The sequence below is a fragment of the Bicyclus anynana genome, chromosome 8 (genome assembly GCF_947172395.1).
Source record: "Bicyclus anynana chromosome 8, ilBicAnyn1.1, whole genome shotgun sequence".
Lineage (NCBI taxonomy): Eukaryota > Metazoa > Arthropoda > Insecta > Lepidoptera > Nymphalidae > Bicyclus > Bicyclus anynana.
The window spans coordinates 11,475,427-11,502,763 of NC_069090.1; the positions used below are offsets into that span (position 1 = coordinate 11,475,427).

The 27,337-nt window shown below is 38.9% G+C and overlaps 2 protein-coding genes across 3 annotated transcripts in view; both read left to right on the top strand.

Moving 5' to 3' along the window:
* The first annotated feature begins 933 nt into the window (after positions 1 to 933).
* Positions 934 to 16,535, top strand: LOC112048411 (protein Red). The gene is made up of 11 exons (XM_052882889.1): positions 934 to 1,195; positions 2,457 to 2,654; positions 3,170 to 3,233; positions 3,984 to 4,058; positions 4,934 to 5,044; positions 5,515 to 5,579; positions 6,599 to 6,842; positions 9,111 to 9,258; positions 10,132 to 10,341; positions 14,511 to 14,677; positions 16,380 to 16,535. Exons 1-11 carry the CDS (start codon positions 1,047 to 1,049, stop codon positions 16,455 to 16,457), a joined length of 1,509 nt encoding a protein of 502 aa, XP_052738849.1. The 5' UTR covers positions 934 to 1,046; the 3' UTR covers positions 16,458 to 16,535.
* Positions 16,536 to 18,244: 1,709 nt separating this feature from the next.
* The window catches only part of LOC112048395 (uncharacterized), a 40,081-nt gene continuing 30,988 nt past the window's right edge, over positions 18,245 to 27,337 (top strand). Inside the window, exon 1 of one of the 2 annotated variants that reach the window (XM_024085910.2) lies at positions 18,245 to 19,586. In XM_024085910.2, coding sequence (XP_023941678.1) covers positions 18,390 to 19,586 — 1,197 coding nt within the window. In that variant the 5' untranslated portion in view covers positions 18,245 to 18,389. The remainder of the gene's footprint in view (positions 19,587 to 27,337) is intronic. The other variant, XM_024085909.2, reaches the window with a different exon arrangement.

The window sequence follows — 27,337 nt, forward strand, 5'->3', positions numbered from 1 at the left end:
AGGTTTTTAGGTAACCTTACTTACACTTACTTATTTTTATTATAATGGTCTCTGATCCGGCATTAGAAATATATACCCTCATATGTTTTTAGTGATGATAAATAATATTTACAGAGACACATTATAAAGAGGTTGCCTATTATACTTAAGTTAAAATGATTGTTTTATAATTAATAATTTACAAGGTCAAGTAAAAAAAAAATAGTAAAGAACTAAGAATATTATGTTGATTCTGTTACACTGTTCTGTCTCAAATTTATGTGTTTATTGAATCCTCATAATGTTATAGAAAAACAATATGTAAGTGATTTTCCACCAGCCTAAAATTTGTATGTACACAATATTTGTAATTTTGGGGATTGTGAATGATAATTACAATTGTAAATAATGTTTTTTTTAAAGAGCAACCACTGAGTTTCTTGCCGGCTCTTAGTAGAATCTGCTTTCCGAACCGTTGGTAGAGTCAGTACACAATTAACAGACAATAACAAAATAAATAGATTTAAATATATTAAAGGCTTTTCTTTTCCTTAAAATCTAACAAGTAAATATAAATTTAGGTGCACTAGTAGTGTAAGAGAAAACCGGAAATTTCTAAAATCGGTACATTAAAAAATCTTCAACAAGTGTGTGTGTTCAGCACTAATTTCTCTAATTACGATTTTTGCACATCCCTAATTTTACTACGATTTATATGCATGTGTTGAATTAGAAAGAGATAGGACTTTCCCCCCACATTTAATTTTTTCCCAAGTGTAAAAGAGAGGTCCGAGAAATTTATGAATGACATTTTTATACACACATACAAAATTTCTAACCAGCACAAAGCTTTGTTCTGAGTCAGAGGTCTGCTTCATTTGTGGTCTGTGGTCTGAAGAAAAAATATGCAAGGAAGTAGGAACATATTTGCATAAAACTAAATTCATAATTAATTTGTTATTTATTAGTGGAAATGTGTACGGTTCATTAAATAATCACTAATCTGTTTGTTTAGTCAAACTATTTCACAGTGACTATATAGAAGCTGTTAACTGAAAGCTTTAAAAATGGATGAAAACAGAAGTGTTGAGGATACGCCTGCTTCTCAAAGGCTTACAAATGAAGACTTCAGGAAACTCTTAATGACTCCGCGGGCTACTCCGGCGGGCGGAGGCCATCCGGCCGGCTCTGTACGAGAAGCTATGGCCAATGCTGGGTGATTAGCCTATATATATTATAAATTTACAACTGCTACTTCGTCCACTGGTTAACACATGCGGATAATCATCAGGTCTTGCTATGAAATTTTGAGTTTCATTAGCTATTTTAGCTAATTAATAATAATTAACCCTGTGCTTTACAAGGCATGCGGAGGATTCAGTCCCAGTCACCATTATTTTCAATAGTCCAATGTCACAGAGTAGACATTATCATCATCAGCCTATCAACCCGCAGTGAAGCAAGACTGTAAGTTGTATGCTCTAAATACCTGCCCTATAAAAAGAGGAGAGGAGTAGGCCAGCTACTGGCCTATTCACTATTTTAATGTGTTTTTCACATAGCATGGGTGCTATACCCTTGCTATGTGAAAAACACTTTAAAATAGTTATGAAGTTAATATTAAGTACTATTATCGTGAATCGCGGCAAACTTTCAAGAGTGATACGAACTGTCACTGAACCTATGCTATCTGAAAAACACTTTAGTTGTTATTATCAATCTATTAAAATGAGAAATGTCATCTACCTACTGATATATTACCAGTAGGCACCGGATTTCATTTGTTACATAGAATCTCAATTTCGTATTTGTCAACTAGCATATTATGTCAAAGGTAGAGAATCAGCTTGCTTGGTAGTAAAAATGAGGTGTAGATCATCTTCATGTATAACATATTTTTAATACACTTTAAGAATAAATATGCTATAACCATTGCTTATAACAGCGCATTGCATCGCTAGAACTTTTATTTTTAATGCTTTTTCTGCACCCATCATGCAGAGATAGTACAAAGCACAACTTGGCAAATTATCAAAATTATTAAATTATGATCTACCCTACTTGAATAATCAGTAATTTCATTCTAAAGTAACTGTTGTAACTAACTAAATCATTGTTCTTGTGGTTTGCTTGTAACAATTATGTCCAAAGTTCAAGTCCAAAGTCAGTCCAACAAAAAAAAATGTCTCAATAGAAGCTGTTAGTTGTTAAGTTGAATTTGTTGATATATCCCTGTGTTTTGGAAAGCAGATATACCTCTATGTGATCTCTCTCTGATTATATTGATTTGCACTCTTATCAGGATAGTCTAATAGTCATAGGACAGCGATAGCATAGTGAGTTACTGTTTATGCTAACTTTGTAATATCCCCATGAGATTGACAATGAATTTTTAAAATTCATTCCCGAGAACATTTACTTAAGTTAGATAAATTGAATAAAAATGATTGGATAAAACAAATATTTTACTATTCCAGTTCTATGCCCCCACCAACAGAGAACAAAAGTGAGCTTCGTCGTAAAAAGAAATCTTATTATGCTGCATTAAAGAAGCAAGAGGACAACAAACTTGCAGAACTTGCTGAGAAATACAGAGACAGAGCACGAGAGAGAAGAGATGGGGTCAACGATTTGACATCAGCAGACCCCACAAGTAACACCAGCAGTGCTTACAGGTATGAATCTTGCTCATCTATACTTCTATACCTATCTATCTATATTTATGCTTATAATATAAATCTGTAGAGAGGTCAATTCATGAAATATACAAATATACATATTTCATCAGGGGGTTATCAGTGATCGATACAAATGACAAAATACAATCAGTAAAATTTTTGTCTGTCTGTCTGTATGTTTGTTATAGAAACAAAAACAACTTGACAGATTTTTTAACTTCTTAATAATAACTTCAATAAATTTATTTAAGACTTGTGTGGCAGATGGGAAAAGAATGATTTAGGATAATAGAATTTCCTTTGAAATTTGAAACTAGACAGAAATGGACAATCATTGCTTAGCTACTACACCTCAACATAGTTAAAAGAATACCCCTCTCAGTGCATCATCAAGCGGTCCCCTAAACCTACACTTGGTGCTAGAATCCGCACTGTAATCCTAGGAATGCTAGGATACTTATCTCTCTTTGTAATTTATATTAGCTGAATTACCTTGATCTTTTATATTTCAGGGCAGTGGCTCCAGATTTAAAGTCTGGAATAGATGCTAAAGAAAGAAGGCGTCAAATGATTCAGGTATGGTTTTTTTTAATAACTAATGCACTGGCTTATAAATAATATAGGAAGAGTAAATAAACTACATACAGTTATATTATAATTTTATTAATACTTGTATATTTCCTAGTTAAAATATAGTATTAAAAGAAGCAATGAGCGTCTGTGGCTATGGAATATGAGTTTCTAGGGTTGAAACTTGGGATCTTTACATCACCAAACTTTTTTTTACAAGAATATAAGCAATTGTTTCAATGTGACAAATATTTCACTTCCTCTCCAATTAATAGTAAAAGAGTTTGTGTGTTACCGGAGTGAGTAAGTCCAATGGTGGGGAATCAAACCCTTAATCTCTTTAGTTGCGAATCCTTTCTCTTAGCCATGGACCTATTGTTTGACATCACCCTAAGGCTACTAACCGATTAGCGGTGAATCGAGATGGACTGAAATCCTTCAGAGATTTATTTATTTATTGAGGAAAATCAACTGCTAATACATTAAGTCCATTTTTTTTAGCTACTAAGATTTTCACAATGTTCACAAATTTTAAGTATTAAGTCATTAAATTTGTTAACTATATGTAGTTGTTTCTAATAATTCTGTTACAATATAATATAAGATTTATAGTATTTAAAAGAGGTTGATGGTGCTTATAGTGTCCCTCAAATGATCATTCATGTTTATAGTTATGAAGTTGTACATTAATTTTGAAAATCAATTCCAATAATCCAATTAAATTTATATTTGCAATAAATGAATTTACCATTTCAGGAATCCAAATACCTTGGTGGTGACATGGAACATACTCACTTGGTGAAAGGTCTCGATTATGCTTTGTTGCAAAAGGTAAGCAGACTGAGTTATTTCTAAACATATAATATTGAATTACAAATTAAGAATAACTTAATTTAACGTCTGTGACTAAAATACAAGTTACTATATATTTTATGAAGACAAAATGAAATATATAGTCGATCAATAGGTAGGAACTGGAAATATCACTCTCTTAGTTGAGATGGAATAATAAGAGAAATTGATATTTCTGGATCCGCTGCTATTGATCAACTATGTCTTTTATCCTTCACAAGATATATTGTAGCATGCTTCTAAGGCCAACTGATTTAGTTTGGTTTCCTGATCATAAAAAAAAGATCTGGATGTTCTGTTGCCATCATGTCAGGAAATTAATTCTAATAAGGAAAATATTATTCAGGAATTAGAACATACTCAAAGCTATAGGTTAAATAATATCTTGAGATGAGGATGGTCTGGTTTTACCCAATCGACAGAACAACATACTTGTGGGTTGAAGTAGCCTGTAGTAAAAAGTATGTTCAAGTTGGTTCAATGGCTTAGCCGCTCAGACTAATTACATAAGGATCTGCCTCGCTAGATGTCACTTTTCTGTCAAAGTATATGATCAATGATCTAATGCGATTATAAAAACTGTCTATAGAATTTCATAGTTGTAATCGTGATCATTGGTTAAAGAACTCCATAAAAATACCTTTTTATGTAGTTGAATCGTGTTGAAAACGGTCTACAACTTCTAGTTTAGTATGAGATATATACATAATCTAAGCCTGTTTTCCTCAAAAATTTACAGACAATTTTAGTATTATTAAACAGACAAACTATCTTTCGAATTTATAATAGTATGGAAGTATGGATTTAGAAATTGCTTAAAAACTACATTTTTTTTTAACTGTCATAAAATGTAGGTTCGCTCGGAGATACAAACGCGTGAACTAGAGCAGGAGGCGGAGATGGAGAGACTAGTTTCAGCTCCTGTCGAGGAACCAGTCCCTGAGAAGAAAGAAGCGCCGCCTGTGGTGAGTTTATTAAAGTTGTGTGTCTGTACATTAATAATTTTAATTAAACTATATCAATAAAACGATTCTAGTTATAATTTTGATTTACATACTTGTGTTCCTCATTACTGCGAAAGTACCTACTTGAATAAAAAGGCATATAATGAAACTGCCCTGTCATTTGATACCTATATTATGGAGGTTCATGACAAATAAGTAGTCTGCACTGCAATGTGAATTGTCATACATACTAAATATGTATTCAAAACTACAATCAACAAAAATTATCTAAAATTTTTCATCAAAATATCACAAAATTACAAACACTATCACAAAACTGCAAGTCTGTTTTCTAGTTCTTTTAAACTTTTTCTCCGATTGCAATGAAACTTTTAGTTGTAATGTTTGCAAAGTGTTTTTTTTGGTATCATAGCCATATGTCTGATCAAATTCTTAGTTTTCTTAAAATTATTGCATTTTTAATTTTACAGGAAGAAGAAATACAGTTCAAAACGCCAATGGCGAGAAACGTTCACAATTTGATCAATGATCTAAAGTAAGTACCTACCAGTCCTTTTTTTTATACCAAGTGAATATAGACGTGGTGACTATATGCATGGTTAAGCAAAATATTTGATACTTATTGAGTTTTACCATATTTAAATGTTAAAGTAAAATTTTTTGCTTTTTTTATAGAATGACAAAATTAATCCTAATCCTGACTACTACCTATACCCAAGCATATTTTTTAAATACGTTTCTCGGTATAATTTATGACCAGTCATGCCTTCAGTCTTAGATCAATTACCTTAGGACCTGTCTCTTACTCCTCTGTCAAAAGTATATAATGTCTTGGCTGGTAGGAGGCTTCGGTGTGGCTAGTTACCACCCTATTGACAAAGATGTACCGCCAAGCGATTTAGCGTTCCGGTACGATGTAAAAACCGAAAGGAGTGTGGATATTCATCCTCCTTCTAACAAGTTAGCCCGCTGCCATCTTAGATTGCATCATCACTTACCATCAGATGAGATTGTAGTCAAGGGCTAAGGGTATCTGCGATCATTACTTTCGGAGCTATAGGGATTTAAAGGGTCAGATTTGCAGCACTGCCGCGGTTCCCTGAAAAAAGCCCCATACAAAATGGTACGAATTAATGACGTCGTAGGTACATAATGATCGTTAGATTTGCATGGGCGTTCAAACAAAATTATACTAACATCTTTGTTATTTGTGCGTTTATGTTTATAGTTCATTTATTAAAAAATGTCACATTCAATGTAAGTAAGCTAAAACTCTATCAATTTTCATCTAATTATGATAAAAGATTTTTAATTGATTTTGAAATTTTTTAATCTTATTTATTTTGCAAATATCCAGACAATCTTTGTTTTTATATATAAATTAGTTAACCCTATTTACCCTTATTTAACCTTATTTACCCGAATGTGTCACAAAAATCAATATATTGAAACCTAGTCATCATCCCTATTCTCTCCCCTGCCGTTTGCGGTTCTTGTATTTGTGTCAAAGACTCTACATTCTCTCGTCAAAGACGTTACACACTTTGGTTGTAGGTCCAAGAAAGTGTTGCGCAACGAACTGTTCGCGCCAGGCCGCATGGCTTACGTGGTGGAGTTGGACGACGAGGGCACCATAGACAGCGACATACCCACCACGCTGACGCGCAGCAAGGCGGACGTGCCCGAGGCGGACGAGCGCAGCTCCGCGTCCACCGCCAACGACGTGGTGCTGGACAAGCTGGCGCAGATATTCTCCTACCTGAGGCACGGCAGACACCGCAAGCTGAAGAAAGCCAAGGTTAGTCCATAGACAACGACATACCCACCACGCTGACGCGCAGCAAGGCGGACGTGCCCGAGGCGGACGAGCGCAGCTCCGCGTCCACCGCCAACGACGTGATGCTGGACAAGCTGGCGCAGATATTCTCCTACCTGAGGCACGGCAGACACCGCAAGCTGAAGAAAGCTAAGGTTAGTCCATAGACAGCGACATACCCACCACGCTGACGCGCAGCAAGGCGGACGTGCCCGAGGCGGACGAGCGCAGCTCCGCGTCCACCGCCAACGACGTGGTGCTGGACAAGCTGGCGCAGATATTCTCCTACCTGAGGCACGGCAGACACCGCAAGCTGAAGAAAGCTAAGGTTAGTCCATAGACAGCGACATACCCACCACGCTGACGCGCAGCAAGGCGGACGTGCCCGAGGCGGACGAGCGCAGCTCCGCGTCCACCGCCAACGACGTGGTGCTGGACAAGCTGGCGCAGATATTCTCCTACCTGAGGCACGGCAGACACCGCAAGCTGAAGAAAGCTAAGGTTAGTCCATAGACAGCGACATACCCACCACGCTGACGCGCAGCAAGGCGGACGTGCCCGAGGCGGACGAGCGCAGCTCCGCGTCCACCGCCAACGACGTGGTGCTGGACAAGCTGGCGCAGATATTCTCCTACCTGAGGCACGGCAGACACCGCAAGCTGAAGAAAGCTAAGGTTAGTCTATAGACAGCGACATACCCACCACGCTGACGCGCAGCAAGGCGGACGTGCCCGAGGCGGACGAGCGCAGCTCCGCGTCCACCGCCAACGACGTGGTGCTGGACAAGCTGGCGCAGATATTCTCCTACCTGAGGCACGGCAGACACCGGAAGCTGAAGAAAGCTAAGGTTAGTCCATAGACAGCGATTTTATTTTTATTAAATACTAGCTGACGCCGCGCGGTTCCACCCGCGTGAATCCCGTTCTAGTAGGAATGCGGGGACAAAATAGCCTATAGCCTTCCTCGATAAATGGGCTATCTAACACTGAAAGAATTAGCGCGTTCAAAGGAAAAGATTAGCGCGTTCAATCAAATAAACAAACATACACAAACAAACAAACTCTTCAGCTTTATAATATATGATGATATATGATATTATAAAGCTGAAGAGTTTGTTTGTTTGTGTATGTTTGTTTATTTGATTGAACGCGCTAATCTTTTCCTTTGAACGCGCTAATTCTTTCAGTGTTAGATAGCCCATTTATATAGTATAGATAATTATAGATAATTAGATTTAGATAAATTAAAATTAGATACTTTTATAGTAATACACTTACAGACAGAAGTTTGATCCACGGCGGGGTCAATTGAGGTTTACTTTATTGGTCCAGCTCCCCTAGCCAAGTGGTCGATTTTCTTTCTACGATCGCTAACGCTAATAACTCTGAGCACTATGCCGTCATTTCTGAGCGGTACAGGTGAGTACGCGAGTGAAGAGTAAGGCTTGCGACCCCTATCTTTCCTGCGCTGGAAATATGGGTACGGGTAAAGTATCTGTATATGTGTACAAAAGGAATTGCACAAATGCCGTACAGTAATATATGACCTATTTTGCATCTGCAATTGTCGACGAATTAACATTTGTTCTGACTTCCGGCACCATCATTTTAGTACGGCACTAGGATTTTCGACATTTATTTTTAATCATCTTTAAGACTTAACACAGCCGTACATTTATAATTATTCGTAATTCATCATTTGTACCTGAGAAATTCCATTCACTCGCGTAGTCACCACTGTACCGCTCAAAAATGACGGCATAGTGGTTAGAGTTATTTTCTGACGTAGTAGCATCCTTCTAAGCGTTCACGTTGGTTCATTTCACAGGTAATTTTTGTTCAAGGGCTTGTAGTCTATTAGCTAAATCTACGTAATATAAGCTATTCATCTTAACAATATATACATTTTGACGGCCTCCGTGGCGCAGTGGTATGCGCGGTGGATTTACAAGACGGAGGTCCTGGGTTCAATCCTCGGCTGGGCAGATTGAGATTTTCTTCATTTGTCCAGGTCTGGCTGGTGGGAGGCTTCGGCCGTGGCTAGTTACCACCCTACCGGCAAAGACGTACCGCCAAGCGATTTAGTTTTCCGGTACGATGCCGTGTAGAAACCGTAAGAGGTGTGGATTTTCATCCTCCTCCTAACAAGTTAGCCCGCTTCCATCTTAGACTGCATCATCACTTACCATCAGGTGAGATTGTAGTCAAGGGCTATCTTGTAAAGAATAAAAAAAAAATACATATTATGCAGGACAAAGCAGCGGAGAAAAGTCGCAACGACGACTCCATATACGGCGACATCGGAGACTACGTCGCGGGCGACAGACGCGGCGACCGGCGCGACGACCGCCCGAGGACCGGCTACTTCGACAAACCGCTCGAAACTGAGAAGGAAGAAGGTGAGTGTGCTCGAATGTGGGTAGTATAGTACGACACAAAATAGTAGAAAAATAAATGAGGGTGCTATAGTCACTTATTGTCTTTTTTATGGTAACCCTGTGTTCTGTCATCCACTTAGGGTTAGAACTGCAACTACCGTGATACTTAATATTAATTAATATTTTGTTCTATACGTAGATAATAAATCAGTTCTTATTTTAAATAAGATGATCTGTTGAAAATAATGTTACTATCTAATATAAATAAATTGTTAAACTTTTACATAATGTTGTAAGTATTTTCCAAATTTTCCAAATATAGGAAATACTTACATCAATATCTAACATAGCATCATTTTATGGGTACTAAGATAGCTAATTTTATGATTTACATTTATTAAATTTATAAGAAAGTAAATCTCTAAATAAATGATATTTATTGTAATTCATCTATATTCAATTGTAATTATTCGATTTTCCACTATGAATTTAGTAATATGTTACAAACTATCAATAATAATTGGTTGCTCTATTATCTATATTGACAGATCTTTGTGATAATATCTATAATGACAGATCTTTGTGATAATGATACTAAATGTGGTGTTGCCACACAGCGAGTTTATTAGTTTCATTTTTATTAACTTCTACTCTTTTACACACACATATTAAGGCTATGCTCCACTTGGGGATCTTAACGATCATGCTCACGACTATTCCTACCCTTTCCTCCCTTCGCGTTACAGTGGAATTGATTATTATGGACCGTTTTGAGAGTCGATGTGTAAATAACGCGATTTAAAAAGAAGCATGGCAACGTACTGCTCGTGTAAATGAACCCTTAGTTGGAATAAGGTCCTTTGGAAATTATAATTGTGCAACTTGTCTGCGCAGGACCCGGTCCTCTGCCCCGTCGGCAGGTCCCGGCTAACCCCGAGGAGCGCGACAAGCGGTCGGCGGCTCTTCTGTCGCGGCTGGCGGCGGAGCCCGAGGGCTACGCCGAGTGCTACCCCGGCCTGCGCGAGATGGACGACGCCATCGACGACTCGGACGACGAAGTCGACTACACCAAGATGGACGCCGGCAACAAGAAAGGCCCTATAGGTAAGGAAGAGATAGATTGATTGATTATGGGATTAATTTCGTTGTTCATTTTTATTTTTTGAAAAGCACTGCTAGTCATCAAATAATAGCTTTCATTAATAATAGACTACAAGCCTTTGGAAAAAAATCATGGAAGGATACGAAATATAATGTGATTCAAGAATTTTTAAAATTCAACCCCTAAAGTGGTGAAAAAGGGGTTGAAAGTTTACATTGATTTCCAGTGTCCGCTGGTCTGTGCATATGTAAAACTTATAGACTACAAGCCCTTGAACAAAAATTACATGTGAAATGACCCAACGTGAATAACGCTTAGAAGGCTGTTACTATATCAGAAAATAACTCTGAACAGTATGCCGTCATTTCTGAGCGGTACAGTGGTGAGTATGCGAGTAAATGGAATTTCTCAGGTACAAATGATGAATTACGACTAATAATAATTGTTAAAGATGATTAAAAATAAATGTCGAAAATCCTAGTGCCGTACTGTACGGCATTTGTGCAATTCGTTTTGTACACATTACCCGAAAACGCCATACATTTTTCCAGCGCACGAGTCGGAATATAGGGGTCGCAAACCTTACTTTTCACTCGCGTACTCACCTGTACCGCTCAGAAATGACAGCATAGTGCTCAGAGTTATTTTGACGTGACAATGTCTTATAAATTAGTTTGCCGGGTGACACTTCAAGAAACTACGTTACGCTCCGCTCACGTTATGCGCTCACAATGAGAGCGAGTGAGAGGCACGCGTCCCTTCCACTCGGGCATGGTTAGCCCGCCTAAGAGCGAGAGAGACAGACATAAAAAGTGAAAGGCACACGTCCCTTCCACTCGAGCACAGTTAGCCCGCCTAAGAGCGAGAGAGACAGAGCGAGAGAGAGAGAGAGTGAGAGAGATAGGCATACACACCGGTTCATGTCTTGCGCTTCTATTTTGTATGTATATTTGTATACAGGAAGAAATTTTTTTTAGTACAGATATTTTTATATTTTGTACATAAACAAAATTTAATGAACACGTATTTTTTCTGTTTTTTTTAAACTCAAAAATAACAAAGTTATCGTTAACTAAAGTTATTTACGTTTAAACAGAATTTGAGGGTCACCCTATCGCTGTACTAGGTAATAGGCAACTACAAAATCAGCTGGTAGGTACTACGTTAGCGAGCGCCCGCGCCGAGGGCCGTTGACCTTTGTGCGTTTATTTTATTTTTGTTTGATACCTATTATTTTTTATAACAATTAAAGGTCGTCACTTTTGAGCTGAGTACTGATATTCTCTTCATACTTTATTGGGCTTAGGACCATCAATAATGCCTGAAGTGCATGCGTAATAATAATGAACTACCTATGAACCTATGAACTTTCGATTGAAATAATGAAATACAAATGATGATTATTATTACGCAAACTTTTGCATTAAAGACGTATTTAAAAAATTGTAATCAGCTTATTTACATTAATCAATGATATCTACTTACTAAGTTTGTTTTTGTTAATTTCAAAATGTTAATCACTGTATTTTAACAATTGTTCGAAATGAAGTCCATTCCTTTCAAGGCACAACCGAACACGTTTTAATAAATTGTCATTTAGTTTATTTAAAACACTTGTTCCTCACATTAGGCACTGCGGGGTTCAGGATTCCTTGGGTTCGTAGCCTAGGAACACAATACAATCGCATAATTTCGTAATATTCGCGATTTGAAAAACCCGACATAGTGGCTTGCACATGCGATTTATTAATTAGGTAACTTAAATGCGCACGCGACGGCAGATCGTCTGTCACTGGTCGCCCATCGGCAATTCGGTAGGCATCCTCAGGGATTTTTCGATCCCCTCACCTCTGCCACCCCCGTCAGCCGAAGCCGAAGCGATATGCCTACGGCCGGTATTTCTTTGTCGGCGTCTTGCAAAGTGCCGCCAGCAGTTGCGCAGTTTGTTTGGTAATGTGTCCATTATTTTGTTATTTCTGAGACATAAATTGAAAAAAAAATATTACATAAAATGTATCGAACTGTTTCTAGATTTATGTTCTATTAATGATACAGAACCACGAAAAAAAATATCGGTACTAAAGTCCGAATCACCCTGTATAAATACGTATGTATGTGTAAAGGTAAAAATAAAATTTTGTTAATATGAAATTCAGTGCGAGATTCTTTGTATAAATTAATGTTTTAAATATAATTCTTTGTATAAATAAATGTTTTAAATTGTTACTATTATTTCATCCTTCTTCCTACTATACGAATGAATATTCACATTAAAATTATTTTACCACTCAAAGTCGTTGTCACATAAAACTTTCGCCCGTATACCGACTTTACAGGCAACCAATTTTTTTTTGATACAGTAACAGTCTTCTAAGCATGATTCACGTTGGGTCATTTCACATGTAATTTTTAACCGACTTCCAAAAAGGAGGAGGTTCTACGTTCGGCTGTATGTATGTTTTTTTTTATGTATGTCCAGCGATAATTCCGTCATTTGTGGACCGATTTTGAAAATTCTTTTTTTTTTTTGAAGGGTTTGATTCCAGGGTAGTCCCATTTTTTTTATGTCAGGATCTGATAATGGCATCCTGGAGAAATCGAGGGGAACTTTCGAAAATCGTAGGGACGGCTAGTGCGTTTGTTAGTGTTTCCATAAGGTATTTTAAACCACTTCAATTTTATGAAGGTCTGGAGTTGGTCTGATGATGAAGCCGAAAAATAGACGATGGAACTTGTCAACGATTTACAGCAGGTACCTTTTGTTTGGGCTTGATTTATTTGTATTGATGAGAACCTTCCACCTAGATGGGTTGTGACTGTATTAAGGGTCTGATGATGAAGACGGAGGACAGTTAAGAGAACTCTTCAACGGTTCACAGTAGCTACCTTATGTTTGGACTTGATAACTTTGTATTGATGAGAACTTTCCACCTAGACAGGTTGTGACTGTATTAGGGGTCTGGTGACGAAGATGAAGGATAGTTAGGGGAACTCCTCGACGGTTCACAGTAGCTACCTTGTGTTTGGACTTGATAAATTTTGTATTGATGAGAACTTTCCAACCATATGGATTGTGACTGCATAGGGGGTCTGGTGATGAAGACGGAGGACAGTCACCTTTCACTTTTTTCTGAATATTCATATTACGTGTGGATAAAGGGGGAGTGAAATTTTGTATATGAGTTAATGTAGTATTTTTATTAAAATTGGGATTGTAGGACTTAGATACTTATTATAAGAAAATAACGTTTCAACTAATTGCTTATTAATTTTTGGTTACACTCAGTAGGTGTGCTAACACTAAAAATTAAAAAATAAAAATTTTAATAAAAAAAATTCAACCGACTTCCAACTTAAAAATTTGCCTAAACTAAAAAGCAAAAAATAACATCTTACCTATGTGCTACCTTCTGATCAGTTTGAAGGCGGTGCCAATCCAGTGTCATGTTTTAATTAAAGCCGTTTCTGAAAGAGCTACAGAAATTTTGTAATTTAAACGGCTTAAATTAAAACATCACTGGCTTGGCACCGCCTTCAAACTGATCAGAAGGTAGCACATAGGTAAGATGTTATTTTTTTCTTTTTAGTTTAGGCAAATTTTTAAGTTGGAAGTCGGTTGAATTTTTTTTATTAAAATTTTTATTGTTCAAGGGCTTGTAGTCTTTAAGTTTTACATATGCATATACTAGCGGACACTGCCGAAATCAATGTAAACTTTCAACCCCTTTTTCACCACTTTAGGGGCTGAATTTTAAAAATTCTTGAATCACATTATATTTCCTATCCTTCCATGATTTTTGTACAAATTTTTAAAACAAATTTTTTAAATTAGAGACTTTTCATGCAAACTTTCACTCCCTTCCCTTTTAGGGTCAAAATTTTGGTCCAAGCCCCATTTACCATTATACCAAAATTCATCTTAATCGGTTTAGCCGTTTAGCCGTGTAAAAGACATGCAGACTTACAGACAGACAGATAGACAGACAGACTTACTTTCGCATTTATAATATTAGTATCGTTAGGTAAGTCCTCAAAAGTGTCTGTCTGTCCGCGACAAACTCAAAGACTGATCGGATTTTCACAGGATTTTCACCAACAGTACTTGTGTAAACTAAGCCTACTTGAAATAAAGGAATTTTGAACATTTGTTTGTTTGGCTATATGTGCACAGGTCGGTGGGACTTCGACACTCCGGAGGAGTATTCGGCCTACATGAGCAGCAAGGAGGCGCTGCCGAAGGCCGCGTTCCAGTACGGAGTCAAGACTCAGGACGGACGCAAGACTAGGAAGACCAAGGACAAGAGCGAAAAGGCGGAACTCGACAGGGAATGGCAACAGGTAGACATCACCCTATTTTAACCCACTATAGCTTGGCAAGTTCGTTGATGACACTCCCATGATATGCGGGCGACGGCGGGAAAACTGCGCGGGTGTGAAAGACATCATGATCCCCCTATTACACCCACTATAGCTTGGCAAGTTCGTTGATGACACTCCCATGATATGCGGGCGACGGGGGGAAAACTGCGTGGGTGTGAAAGAAACATCATGATCACCCTATTGTTACCCACTATAGCTTGGTAAGTTCGTTGATGACACTCCCATGATATGCGGGCGACGGGGGGAAAACTGCGCGGGTGTGAAAGACATCATGATCACCCTATTGTTACTTACTATACCTTGGCAAGTTCGTTGATGACACTCCCATGATATGCGGGCGACGAGGAGAAAACTGCGCGGGTGTGAAAGACATCATGATCACCATATTACACCCACTATAGCTTGGCAAATTCGTTGATGACACTCCCATGATATGCGGGCGACGGGGGGAAAACTGCGCGGTTGTGAAAGACATCATGATCACCCTATTACACCCACTATAGCTTGGCAAGTTTGTTGATGACACAACCATGATATGCGGGCGACGGGGGGAAAACTGCGCGGGTGTGAAAGACATCATGATCACCATATTACACCCACTATAGCTTGGCAAGTTCGTTGATGACACTCCCATGATATGCGGGCGACGGGGGAAAAACTGCGCGGTTGTGAAAGACATCATGATCACCCAATTGTTACCTACTATAGCTTGGCAAGCTCGTTGATGACACTCCCATGATATGCGGGCGACGGGGGGAAAACTGCGCGGGTGTGAAAGACATCATGATCACCCTATTACACCCACTATAGCTTGGCAAGTTCGTTGATGACACTCCCATGATATGCGGGCGACGGGGAGAAAACTGCGCGGGTGTGAAAGACATCATGATCACCATATTACACCCACTATAGCTTGGCAAATTCGTGGATGACACTCCCATGATATGCGGGCGACGGGAGGAAAACTGCGCGATTGTGAAAGACATCATGATCACCCTATTACACCCACTATAGCTTGGCAAGTTCGTTGATGACACTCCCATGATATGCGGGCGACGGGGGGAAAACTGCGCGGGTGTGAAAGACATCATGATCACCATATTACACCCACTATAGCTTGGCAAGTTCGTTGATGACACTCCCATGATATGCGGGCGACGGGGGGAAAACTGCGCGGGTGTGAAAGACATCATGATCACCCTATTACACCCACTATAGCTTGGCAAGTTCGTTGATGACACTCCCATGATATGCGGGCGACGGGGGGAAAACTGCGCGGGTGTGAAAGACATCATGATCACCATATTACACCCACTATAGCTTGGCAAGTTCGTTGATGACACTCCCATGATATGCGGGCGACGGGGGGAAAACTGCGCGGGTGTGAAAGACATCATGATCACCATATTACACCCTCTATAGCTTGGCAAGTTCGTTGATAACACTCCCATGATATGCGGGCGACGGGGGAAAAACTGCGCGGTTGTGAAAGATATCATGATCACCCTATTGTAACCCACTAGCTTGGCAAGTTCGTTGATGACACTCCCATGATATGCGGGCGACGGGGGGAAAGACCCTAGGTGCCGTTCGTGGTTACGGGACTTCTCCCTAATCTGTCTGAGATTGTACTTCTAAATGATTTTGTAATTTGTTGCAGATTCAAAACATAATCCAAAAACGCAAGGCTCCGCAGTACGGTGGCGACGAAAGTAATATCAAAACTCCTCGATATTAGCAGGAAACTAACAAAATACGTGTTATTATTGTTAATGTATGTTTCTACATGAAACTATAGTTGTATATTACGTAATAAACATAAACATAGGGTTAAGATATAGTTGTATATTACGTAATAAACATAAACATAGGGTTAAGATCTTTAACGTGTTCCGATTTTCCGAATGACTGTAAATAGTGCGGCAATATGAAATAAACAACAGTTTTATTCATACATTTTGTTTTTTTTTTCTCATTTAACAGATGAACAGTTTGTTAGGTGATAGGCTTCGGTCGTGGCTAGTTACCGCTATACGAACAAAAAATTATGTACCGGTAAGCGAGTTCATTTTCTGGTAATGTTAAATTAATAAATTATTTAGGCAGAGGCGTGTGACATCGAAACCCGTTTTCCAAATAAGCATTGCTTATTTAAAATAGGATGCCTAGTAAAATTGCGCCTGGTGAGTATTAAATGATCAGTTTTTTTTTTTAATCTATTAATATTGAAAACGTAAACCTTTCTTGCACACGGCAACAGTGGTTTACTATGCGACTAAATGCAATTACGACAATTAGCCACCTTTGTTCGCCACAATTTCGACGCGCTAGTGTCATATCTAATAGTATAAAATCTTTGGGCGCACTGCAAAGCCTGCTGGCCTATTCACTATTTTTATTCTTTATTATCAACCTACTAAAATAAACGTCAAATCAATTGACAAAATGACATTTACCTATTGTGTGTTACCCACTAGTAAACACCGGATTACATATTAAAATCTCAATTTCGTATATATCAACTAGCATACGTCAAAGGTAATGAATTAGCCTGCAGGTCTCCCTCCTTATAGGAGATGGACAGGGTATACCCCTTCCCCACCCCTAGGGTTCCCCACGGTAGGGTGGGGGAGACCCTGTACACTGCTGTATACTACCCAATGTGGGTTAGTAAGCTTAAGGAGATAACGTTGAATTCAAAAGATTCAAAACTCAGATGATGACGGTACTTGTAATAACAGAGACCAGATAACTTATGGCTTAACTGACTGAGGCACGGGGAGATTTTTTTATAGATGATTAGTACCTATATGTACTCATTACCGAGGGGTGGTGGTTCGATCCGCACCCGTTGGACCATTGTCGTACCTACCCACTTCTAATACAGTCTTTCTCAACTAGTTAGAGGGGAATGGGAATATTGGTCATAGTTAAATTATGTATAAGGCAAATATATATGGTTTTAATCATGCAATTCGAAACCAGGCACCCTATATGCCTGGGTTCGAATTCAACCACTGGTTGGTCCAATCACAAGTGTTAATAGTTATTAAGAAGCAATTATCAAATTGGTAAATAGGTAAATAATTAAAACGACAATATAAAATTGACTTCTACGCAATAATTACTGTTTTTCGAAAGGGAAAGTTTAGAGGCTCCAAAAATGTAAGGAATGTGAACATACTTGTTAACGGAGGGAAAGTACCGTTGTGCGATTGCTATTTTTCCGGATTTACGGAAACCTATGAAATAATTACGATAGTCCATCCCGCGCGTTTACCGACCTTCGGTTTCACTGCTGTAAGACAAAAGTGTGACATTCCTTCACGTCGCTCGTAATGTGATGACGAGTCGGCCGAGAGAAATGCGGCCGAATTCGCGACGTTCATTTGACACAATGCCGGTTCATCGGCACTACTCGCTACCTACCGTACCCTCCGAGGCGTCTTCACAGGTGCGTAAGCGCAGGTATAGCCTCCGCGCCCCGCGCCCCCGCCGCCGCCCGCCCCGCGCCCACTCACCGGCCATCTTGAATTCCGCTCACTCAGACCCGCGCCCGACTCGCGGCCAGCGCACGCACGCAGCTACTCCGTCGACGATCCGAGTGCCTGAATAACTTATCAATAGTGTCTTCTAGTGATTTAGTGTCATGTGATAGTGCAGTGCGAAAATGGAATCGACGCCGATCTGTCGGTGCCGCGTGTTGTACCTCGGCTCGGCGGTCCCGCAGCAGAGCAAGGACGGACTACAAGGCATCCAGGAGCCTCTGCGCGAACTGTATCCGGAAAAGGGAGCGACCACCGGCGGCATCGACTCGTGGCTCTCGGTCTGGTCGAACGGAATCTTGCTTGAGAACGTCGACGAGAGCGGCTCGAGGGTATCGAGGTTTTTCCCGATTTCGAGTTTGCACTACTGCGCGGCCGTGAGGCGCGTGAGTGTGGAGGGTGCGCCCAGATTTTTGCCTTTGGACTCCCCGTTCGCCAGAGCGCCGGCGCCGCGGCGTCCTCCTCTGTTCGCGGCGGTGTTGCGCCGAACGCAAGGTATAAAGGTTCTGGAATGTCACGCGTTCATCTGTCGTCGCGAGGCGGCTGCGAACGCCCTCGTGCGCTGCTGCTTCCACGCGTACGCGGACAGCTCGTACGCTAAACGGTTGGAGGCGGAGCGGTCGCCGACGCAGCTGCCGCCCGACGGCGACGAGGAGCTGGAGGTGTTCGACGGTGACGAGAACCACAAGGTCTGGGTCGGAGAGGTGGAACGCGACGACGCGAGCGACGACATCCCGCACCCCGCGCGAGCGCCGCGCCCGCGGCAGATAACGCGACCTGCGTCCGTGCCCCCGCCGCCCCCGCCGCCCGAGGAGCCCAAGAAGAAGTCCACGTCGAAGAAGACCAAGAAGAAATCGTCCGCGTCAGCAGACGAGATGTACGCTACGATGCCGGGTCCGGCGCACGTCATGAACGGCAGGTCGCTGGGGCGAGCGCCCCCAGCGTGGGCGGCGGCGGGGCACCCGATGGTGCTGGTGGCGCACCCGGCCGCCACTCTGCCTCACGCCCGACCGGCGACGATGGGCCACCGAGGTCGGGTACCAGCTGCCTTAGCTCCCGGACCGTTCCCACCGGTTCCTCCACTGGGAAGAGGCCGCATACAGTACGCGACCGTCGATCCTAGACGCTCGAAGCCACCGCCACCGCCGGCTATGAAAGCCGCTCAGAGCATGACGGGCTTGGAAGCGGTGGAGGACTCCGGAGGAATTTACAGGAAGAAAGGACATTTGAATGAACGCGCTTTTTCTTACAGTATAAGACAGGAACACAGAAGTCGATCGCACGGATCTCTCGCCAATCTGAAGTTCGCTGCTCCACCGGAGGTGAGAAGCTTTAAATTAAATTTAGCCTAAAAACATTCATGTTAAGCAAATTGTTTTCCAGGTTCTTATTTTGCACCTTCGTATTTTGCACGTTCACCTTATTTCAACAGCAAATAGCTAGTTAAACAATAGTTGACGTACGTCAACTTAAACATTTGGTCTAAAAGATCATGAAATAATTTCATCCGGATATTAGTTGAGTACGAGTAGGCAGGTAAGCACCTACGTGATACTGCGAGTAAAAGCATATAATTAACTCGAAATATTCATGACTTTAGTAGGCAGAGTAGGTCGTTAAGCGAACATAAAATTCATTCTGACCATAAACCATCACGAGTAAGTAAAATTGCAATATATGTATTTATAAATACTCTGAGGAATGCAGGTAATTCAAAAAAGATTACAGTATTACAGGCCGATCATCGAGTCGGGCCTCTATTGCGGTTACGTCGATTAAGGAGGCCGCCGTCACACGCGGTCAAACCAGTTAGAAAAGTTGCCGACGATGTTACCACACATTTGTCCAAAGTCTGCTAAATGATCATACTCGTAATTATTACCATTACTCGTGGGTACTAATTAGTTCATACCCAAGACTTTGTTGATTGATATACCTATACTATAGCCTTTCTTGATGAGTACTGTTTCGTCATCATCAACCCATATTCGGCTCACTGCTGAGCTCGAGTCTTCTCAGAATGAGAGCGGTTATAGGCCAATAGTCCACCACGCTGGCCCAATTGGCAGACTTTACACACGCAGAGAATTATGAAAATTCTCTGGTATGCAGGTTTCCTCACGATGTTTTCCTTCACTGTTTGAGACACGTGATATTTAATTTCTTAAAATGCGCACGACTGAAAAGTTGGTAAACCGTACTTATCAAGAAAGGCTGTAGTATAAGTAGACTCAGTAAACTGTTCTGTTATGTTTCCCTTTAAATACAAAGATAATAAAATCGTGTTTAAATAATGGGAGATGGAGGTAGTAGGAAGAAAAATAACTATTCTCATGCCTACCATACAGAATATGTTTAATAATTAATCGATCGAGCCGCATCTGATGTGTGCATACAACAAACACGTGGTACGGGATTTTTATTCATTAGGTATAGATATCCTATTTCCATATGTGCGCAAAATTGCAATCAAATTATTATATACGCCTTACAGAATGTATTAAAAAATAATTTACTATAACATTGTTAAACAAAGATACAGCTTATTGAAAATTGTTCAATTCGAACTAAATGCAATTTTGTACAGAAAATGGGGCAATATTTAGTAATTGAGATTAAATTTCTTTATCTAAATCCGTCAATTGAAAATTTAATGTTAGAATGGAAAAATAAATAAATTAAATCGAATCTACCTATTTATTATAATAGAAAATCTAATCCTCAAACAATATATCCGTTATCCAAGTAACATTCTAAATAGTTAAGTTAAATATGTAGGGAATTAGAACCTACTTGAAATAAATGATTTTTGATTTGATTTGAACTGAGAGTCAATATGTACATAGGTACATATCTGTAGCTACTGCTTAAAATACAGCATAATTCCGACTACCTTTATTTTTAAAGGGACGAAATTTCATGAGTCCATCGTGTGGCAAAGGGAAAACTCCAAGCAGAGCCGTGGACTTTTGACCGACTACTTAACTAGTTAAGAAGCTCCTTTAAAATCGATGAAATCCACTTCTCCATGTCATGCCCAGCCAAATTGTGTATGACCCTACTAGAGCAGCTTTGGATACCAGTAAAGTAATTAAACGCGATTCTATATTTAAAATGATAAGTATGTTCTCGTAAATATCTATTTAAATCTTAGGCGTGACCTTCCTTAGTCAAGTATCCACATTGATTCTAACCGGTATCAAAAAAACATTACAAAACAACCGTAATTAGAATTTATTTTCAAGAAAACGTTTACAGCTTTATTGCAACGAAATAGAGGTTTAGAAACCGGTACATTATATTGTACAAATAACTATGAATGAGCTCATCATATTAGGTAGATATAACTTGCGTAAGTGCGATAGCAAAAAATGTTACCAATGCGCATTTATAAATACATTTGCTTTGGAAACACATTCCTCGTGCATGCATACATTACATGGCATGGCATGCACATAATTTACTGGAAACGGATTGGATTGCTAAAACCCCGGTGTCAGGTTTTCGCGACCTCGTATTTTTCCAGTTTTGGAAAGCGAATGCCGTATTACATCGAAGTAGCTTTAGAAAATAGATCGGTTGGTTTTTTGTGGAATTAATTTTTTTTTTTATTTTTTACTGGGCTAAATAAAGCGATTTGCTAGCGCGATTGCTTTAATAGAATGTTTGTTTTTTTGTTATGTTTGTATTACTATTTGCGAATTAAAATAGTTAATATGAATTGAGATAAATTAAATGATTATTATTAAGACTGATTGAGATCTGCACCACTCTTTCGATTTTGTATAATTTGTTGGTGTTATTTAACTTATTAAACCTTTTTCACATAATTACAACAGTTAGGTAGGCACCTGCCAAAAATGGTACGCGTTGAACTCTTTTATAGGGTTCTTATCATTCAAAATGGGTAAAGTGTTTAATGTTTAAGTATTTAAGGTATTTAGTATCTTACTAATAAATAAAAATGTCTGTTTGTAATTTTAAAAGCTATTTTAAAAACTATATGCGAATGATATAATAATACTTATTAAAAAAAAACAATTATTTAAATGTAAAAGAAGTGTCGCAAATACACATGCGTGAAGGGCGTTTTCAAGTTGGATCCTCTACTGTCTATCCTACTAATATTATAAACGCTAAAGTTGGTATGGATATTTGGATGTATGTTTGGATGTTTGTTACTCTTTAACGCCGCTACTACTGAAGTGATTTGGCTGAAATTTGGAATGGAAATAGATTTTATTCTGGATTAACACAGCTACTTTTTATCCCAAAAAAATCCATGGTTTCCCGAGATTTGCGAAAACTGATGATTTGGTTGATATGAATGTTTGTTACTCTTTTACGTCTCGACTACTGAACCGAATTAGCTGAAATTTGGTATATGAGATATATTATCTTTTTATGCCGAAAAAATGTATGGTTTCGGGAGGATTTGTGAAAAACTAAATTCCACGCGGACGAAGTCGCGGACGTCCGCTAGAATAATATATACGTAGTTCGTTTAAAACTTTAAAATATGAATCAAGTCTCAGTCTAATGAAGGACCAGTTGATTTGCAAATCTGATGTTCCTTTACGGCTTTAATTAGAAAGAATGCCTTCCACAACAACTCAACGATGATCACGAGCTATCAGTTAGTTAGTTACTGACAATAATATACAGCTGCAACCGGCTTGGTGGGTTTTTTGAAGTGCGTAGGAGTGAGATTATAACTAGAGGTTGAGATACCGGGCTTGATGTTACCAAGTTACTCGATACTCTATCTACAAACGCACTTCGAAATCTAAAAATATATGGTATGTATAACATATCCGATTGATAAGTGATCCCTATGGATTTTATAGTTTTCGAAGCGTTAGCCATAAGAGTCGTGAATGCTCAGTGGATATATACCTCTGCCTCCGATTCCGGAAGGTTCGAATCTCCAACTTTTTAGTTGTGTGCATTTTAAGAAATTAAATATCATGTGTCTCAAACGGTGAAAGAAAAACTTCAAATAAATATTGAAAAGAGGCAGGCGTTTCTCTGCGGAAGTTCATTACGAACAGTGAATTATTTATTTATCTTGCTATTAACTGACAAATCCAAGTGGAACGCTACCAAGACTTAAAAAAACCTAACTACGTACATACCTACGTTTCACTCTAAAACCGAAGCATCTTTCTTGGTGTTTTAGGTGAATTCTTCTGCGCAGTTGGTAATGCAATGATTTTTAATTGAAAGGTCCTAGATTCGGGTTAATTTCGGATTTAAGACTTTCTAAATTGTCTCAATCGGTCAATTTACTTCAAATATTCACTATTGTTAACAAAAATCACATGTCAACTGGGAAATGTCATCGTGACGAAGGGTTGTCAGTAGGCACTGAAAGACATTTTTTACCTATAATCTCAATTTTGATCAGTTAACATTAAATAGATATAAATAGTGAATACGAAATCACATGACTTAAGTTTTATTAATTGATTATGATTACGAAACACGGCTAAAACTCACGTGATACAACGTCCGAGTATGTCCGACTAGTTTCGAACCTATACAGGGCCCTTAGTCATGAGCATGAGTGTTAATTAATATAAATTACACTAACGATAGTTTAAATTCTAAAATTACTAACAATTAGCTAGTTGGTTGGTTGGTATATGCCTACTAACAAACGTCAAAGTTAGTGAATTGGCCTGCAGGTCTGCTCTGATGGTAGGCACCGGCCGTGGATAGTTACCACTCTACCGGCAACGACGTACTGACAATAGATTTAGCGTTCCGGTACGATGCCGCGTAAAAACCGAGAGGGCGCAGGAGGCTGCATAGGGGTAGAATAATTGTACCTGTTTCGAATAAATCTGCCTCCATCTTAAATTGCATAATCGCTTAATAGCAGGTGAGAAAAAATTTAGAACCATGGTTCTACAAAATATTTAATTATTATTTACAGTAGGTACAGAAATAACTTAATTAAAACAAAGCATTATTTGCTATTCTGGTATTTCTATGCGGGCCACAACTGTTGTATGCTAATCTAGAACGTTTACGCCGTCGATACGAAATGATTGCATAGTAAGTAAATTGTAGCAGAAAATTGCTTGGACGTGCTAATCTATTCACATTTATTCTGTCATCTATTAGTATGTTATGAGTAGCTTTAGCGATAGCTAAATTTTATGTTAGAATATTGTTAGAATCATTAATGCATTAATTCAATTGACACTTCTCATTAGAAAGATTTAAAGCCTAAAATCATCATATTAAGGGTAAGGTGGTCTCAGTTTAGTTAGATTTTTGTACTTAAAGCCTTTTATTTAGTAGTTTTTTTTTGTTTACTAGTAAATTGTGGGCAGGCAAGCGGGTAACCTGATGGGGTGAGGTTTAGATGACTTTCCAATTGCTGTTTTTCAGAGTAATAGCAGATGGTCCACGTGATGGTAAGTGGTTTACCATCGGCTATAAACAGTCAACATTACTCAACACTACGCAAGGAAAGCAAGGAAAATGCATGTTTGCCCATGGGTGCCCTTGAGACCGGGTCATAGCAATGCTGCTTGGTAGTGCTTATGTAGTAGTATAGTTAGTAGTACTTTCACAGAAGAGCTTTGTCGCGAAAGTTCTACTAACACTCAAAATGACAGAGAATTTCTTGACAAGAAAATAATTCTGTCTTAACTGATTTGGATGTAGTGTAGAGATAAATATCACCATCAAGCTGAACAAACGCTATTTTTTATTCCGAAATAATCCATGGTTCCCGCGGAATTTGTAAATAACACAATTTCACGTGAATTTCTACAACAACAACAACAACAACGTCGGAAGATGGAGGACCTGCCTCGCTAGACGTTACTTTTCGTTCTGTCAAAGTATATGATCAAAGATCTAATGCGATTATAAAAACTGTCTATTGTATCGATGTTCAATAGTTGTACTTATCATATTCGTCAGTTAAAAAGCTCATTAAAAATACCTTTTTGTGTAGTTGAATGGTGTAAAAAACTTCTAGTTTAGTATAAGATATATAACATATCAAATCTAAGCTCGTTTTTCTCAGAAATTGACAGAATATTTTGTTAGTGAATTTGGGAGCGATACTGGTCCTTCTATAATTGGTCTGAGTATACATCAATCATTACAATGCATATGAAATAACAATCGGAAGTAATATCACGACGACCTAAAGCGGTTTTTGCTGCAAGTCCCAGGCCACAGTTATACTGCACTACTTTTCTTTAGACACGATACAACGTCGAACGTGCGACCCTCTATTGTAGATTGATAAACCATTTTTTAATATCATATATGCAGGCGATTTTGTACTTTGAGTCATTGTGTTAAAGGGTTTGTGGACGGGTTAACTAAGTTTGTGGAGTCAGTCCCACGCGGGGTGGTCGCCCGATGACGATCAATGGTTTAGAGTTAACAATATCATTTTGTCTTGTTCAATGATACATTTTAGGTACAATCTGTTTATGTTAAGGTCTAAATGATTATGGATGGACAATATTTACTACAAATTACATTATTTATGGAAAATTTTCCCTAGCCTAAGTTAAGAGTTGAGTTTAGTTTTTTTATTGAAGACTGGTGTTAAGAGTACCTATTGAATGATAGAATCAAACATCAGACAGTGACATTTGTTTAGAAACTTCAAAAGTTTCTAAACAAATGTCACTGCCAGTTTAGCTCGTATATAATAATAATGATAAAAGATTGTATGTTATAGATAGGATGTATATAATAGAAGATTAAATAATAGTTTTATAATATCTCATCAATTTATCCAGACTTACAGTTGCTTAGGAATTTGGTAATAGCACAGAATACATATTATGAATATGAGCAGTGATAGCCCAGTGGATATGACCTCTGCCTCCGATTCCAGAGGGTGTGGGTTCGAATCCGGTTCAGGGCATGCACCTCCAACTTTTCAGTTGTGTGCATTTTAAGAAATTTAATATCACGTGTCTCAATCGGTGAAGGAAAACATCGTGAGGAAACCTGCATACCAGAGAATTATATTCATTCTCTGCGTGTGTGAAGTCTGCCAATCCGCATTGGGCCAGCGTGGTGGACTATTGGCCTAACCCCTCTCATTCTGAGAGGAGACTCGAGCTCAGCAGTGAGCCGAATATGGGTTGATGACGACGACGACATATTATGTACTAGTATTAGTTCGTTACTTGACCACCGTCTTAAAAAAATTGTGAAGGCGATAAACTAATTCAATTATTAAAATAAGAAACCCCTTTTTATTTGAAAGAGAGAGGTTGTCACTCCAAGGGTACGTCATAACTGAAGGTTACAGTTACAATTGAGATCGAAGTATCAATTTACTTACATGCTCTATAAAACGAACGAGCGTGACGTATGGTTTAGCTTACTTCAATTAGCAGTAACGGATTTAGTTGTCAACGGCCAATCCACAGTAAAGATATACAAGGCCAATCTTAGCGGGATTTGTCATTGATGTTCAAGTGTTATTAATTTTTATTTACGGAGACGAAGAGAGAATTTTAGAATTTACACGCGCTGTTCATGAGAATTAGCAATGATGTTAAATACTGTTAGATATGTTACTAGGTCATGAAAAATGAGGCGCTCAAAAGAGGAAATTTCCACATCTCTATGTTAGTTGTGGTCAACAACGAACGTTATTTAAACAAATAATACCTAAATATCGTCTAGAATGTCAAGTTATGTGTTCAGGAAGGGTAAAAACTATTTATGCATAAATAAATAATGGAATTAAAGACAAAATTGTGCATGTGTGCGCTCAGTTTTGTAGCCTATTATTCGGATCACTTTTTGCGGTGATTTTGTAGGGACGTAACCGATCTATAGTATAAAGTACTAGCTGACGCCACGCGGTCTCACCCGCGTGGTTCCCGTTCCCGTAGGAATACGGGGATAAAATATAGCCTTCCTCAATAAATGGGCTATCTAACACTGAAAGAATTTTTCAAATCGGATCAGTAGTTCCTGAGATTAGCGCGTTCAATCAAACAAACAAGCAAACAAACAAACTCTTCAGCTTTATAATATTAGTATAGATAAGGTTGCATGCTGTTAAATATAGTAA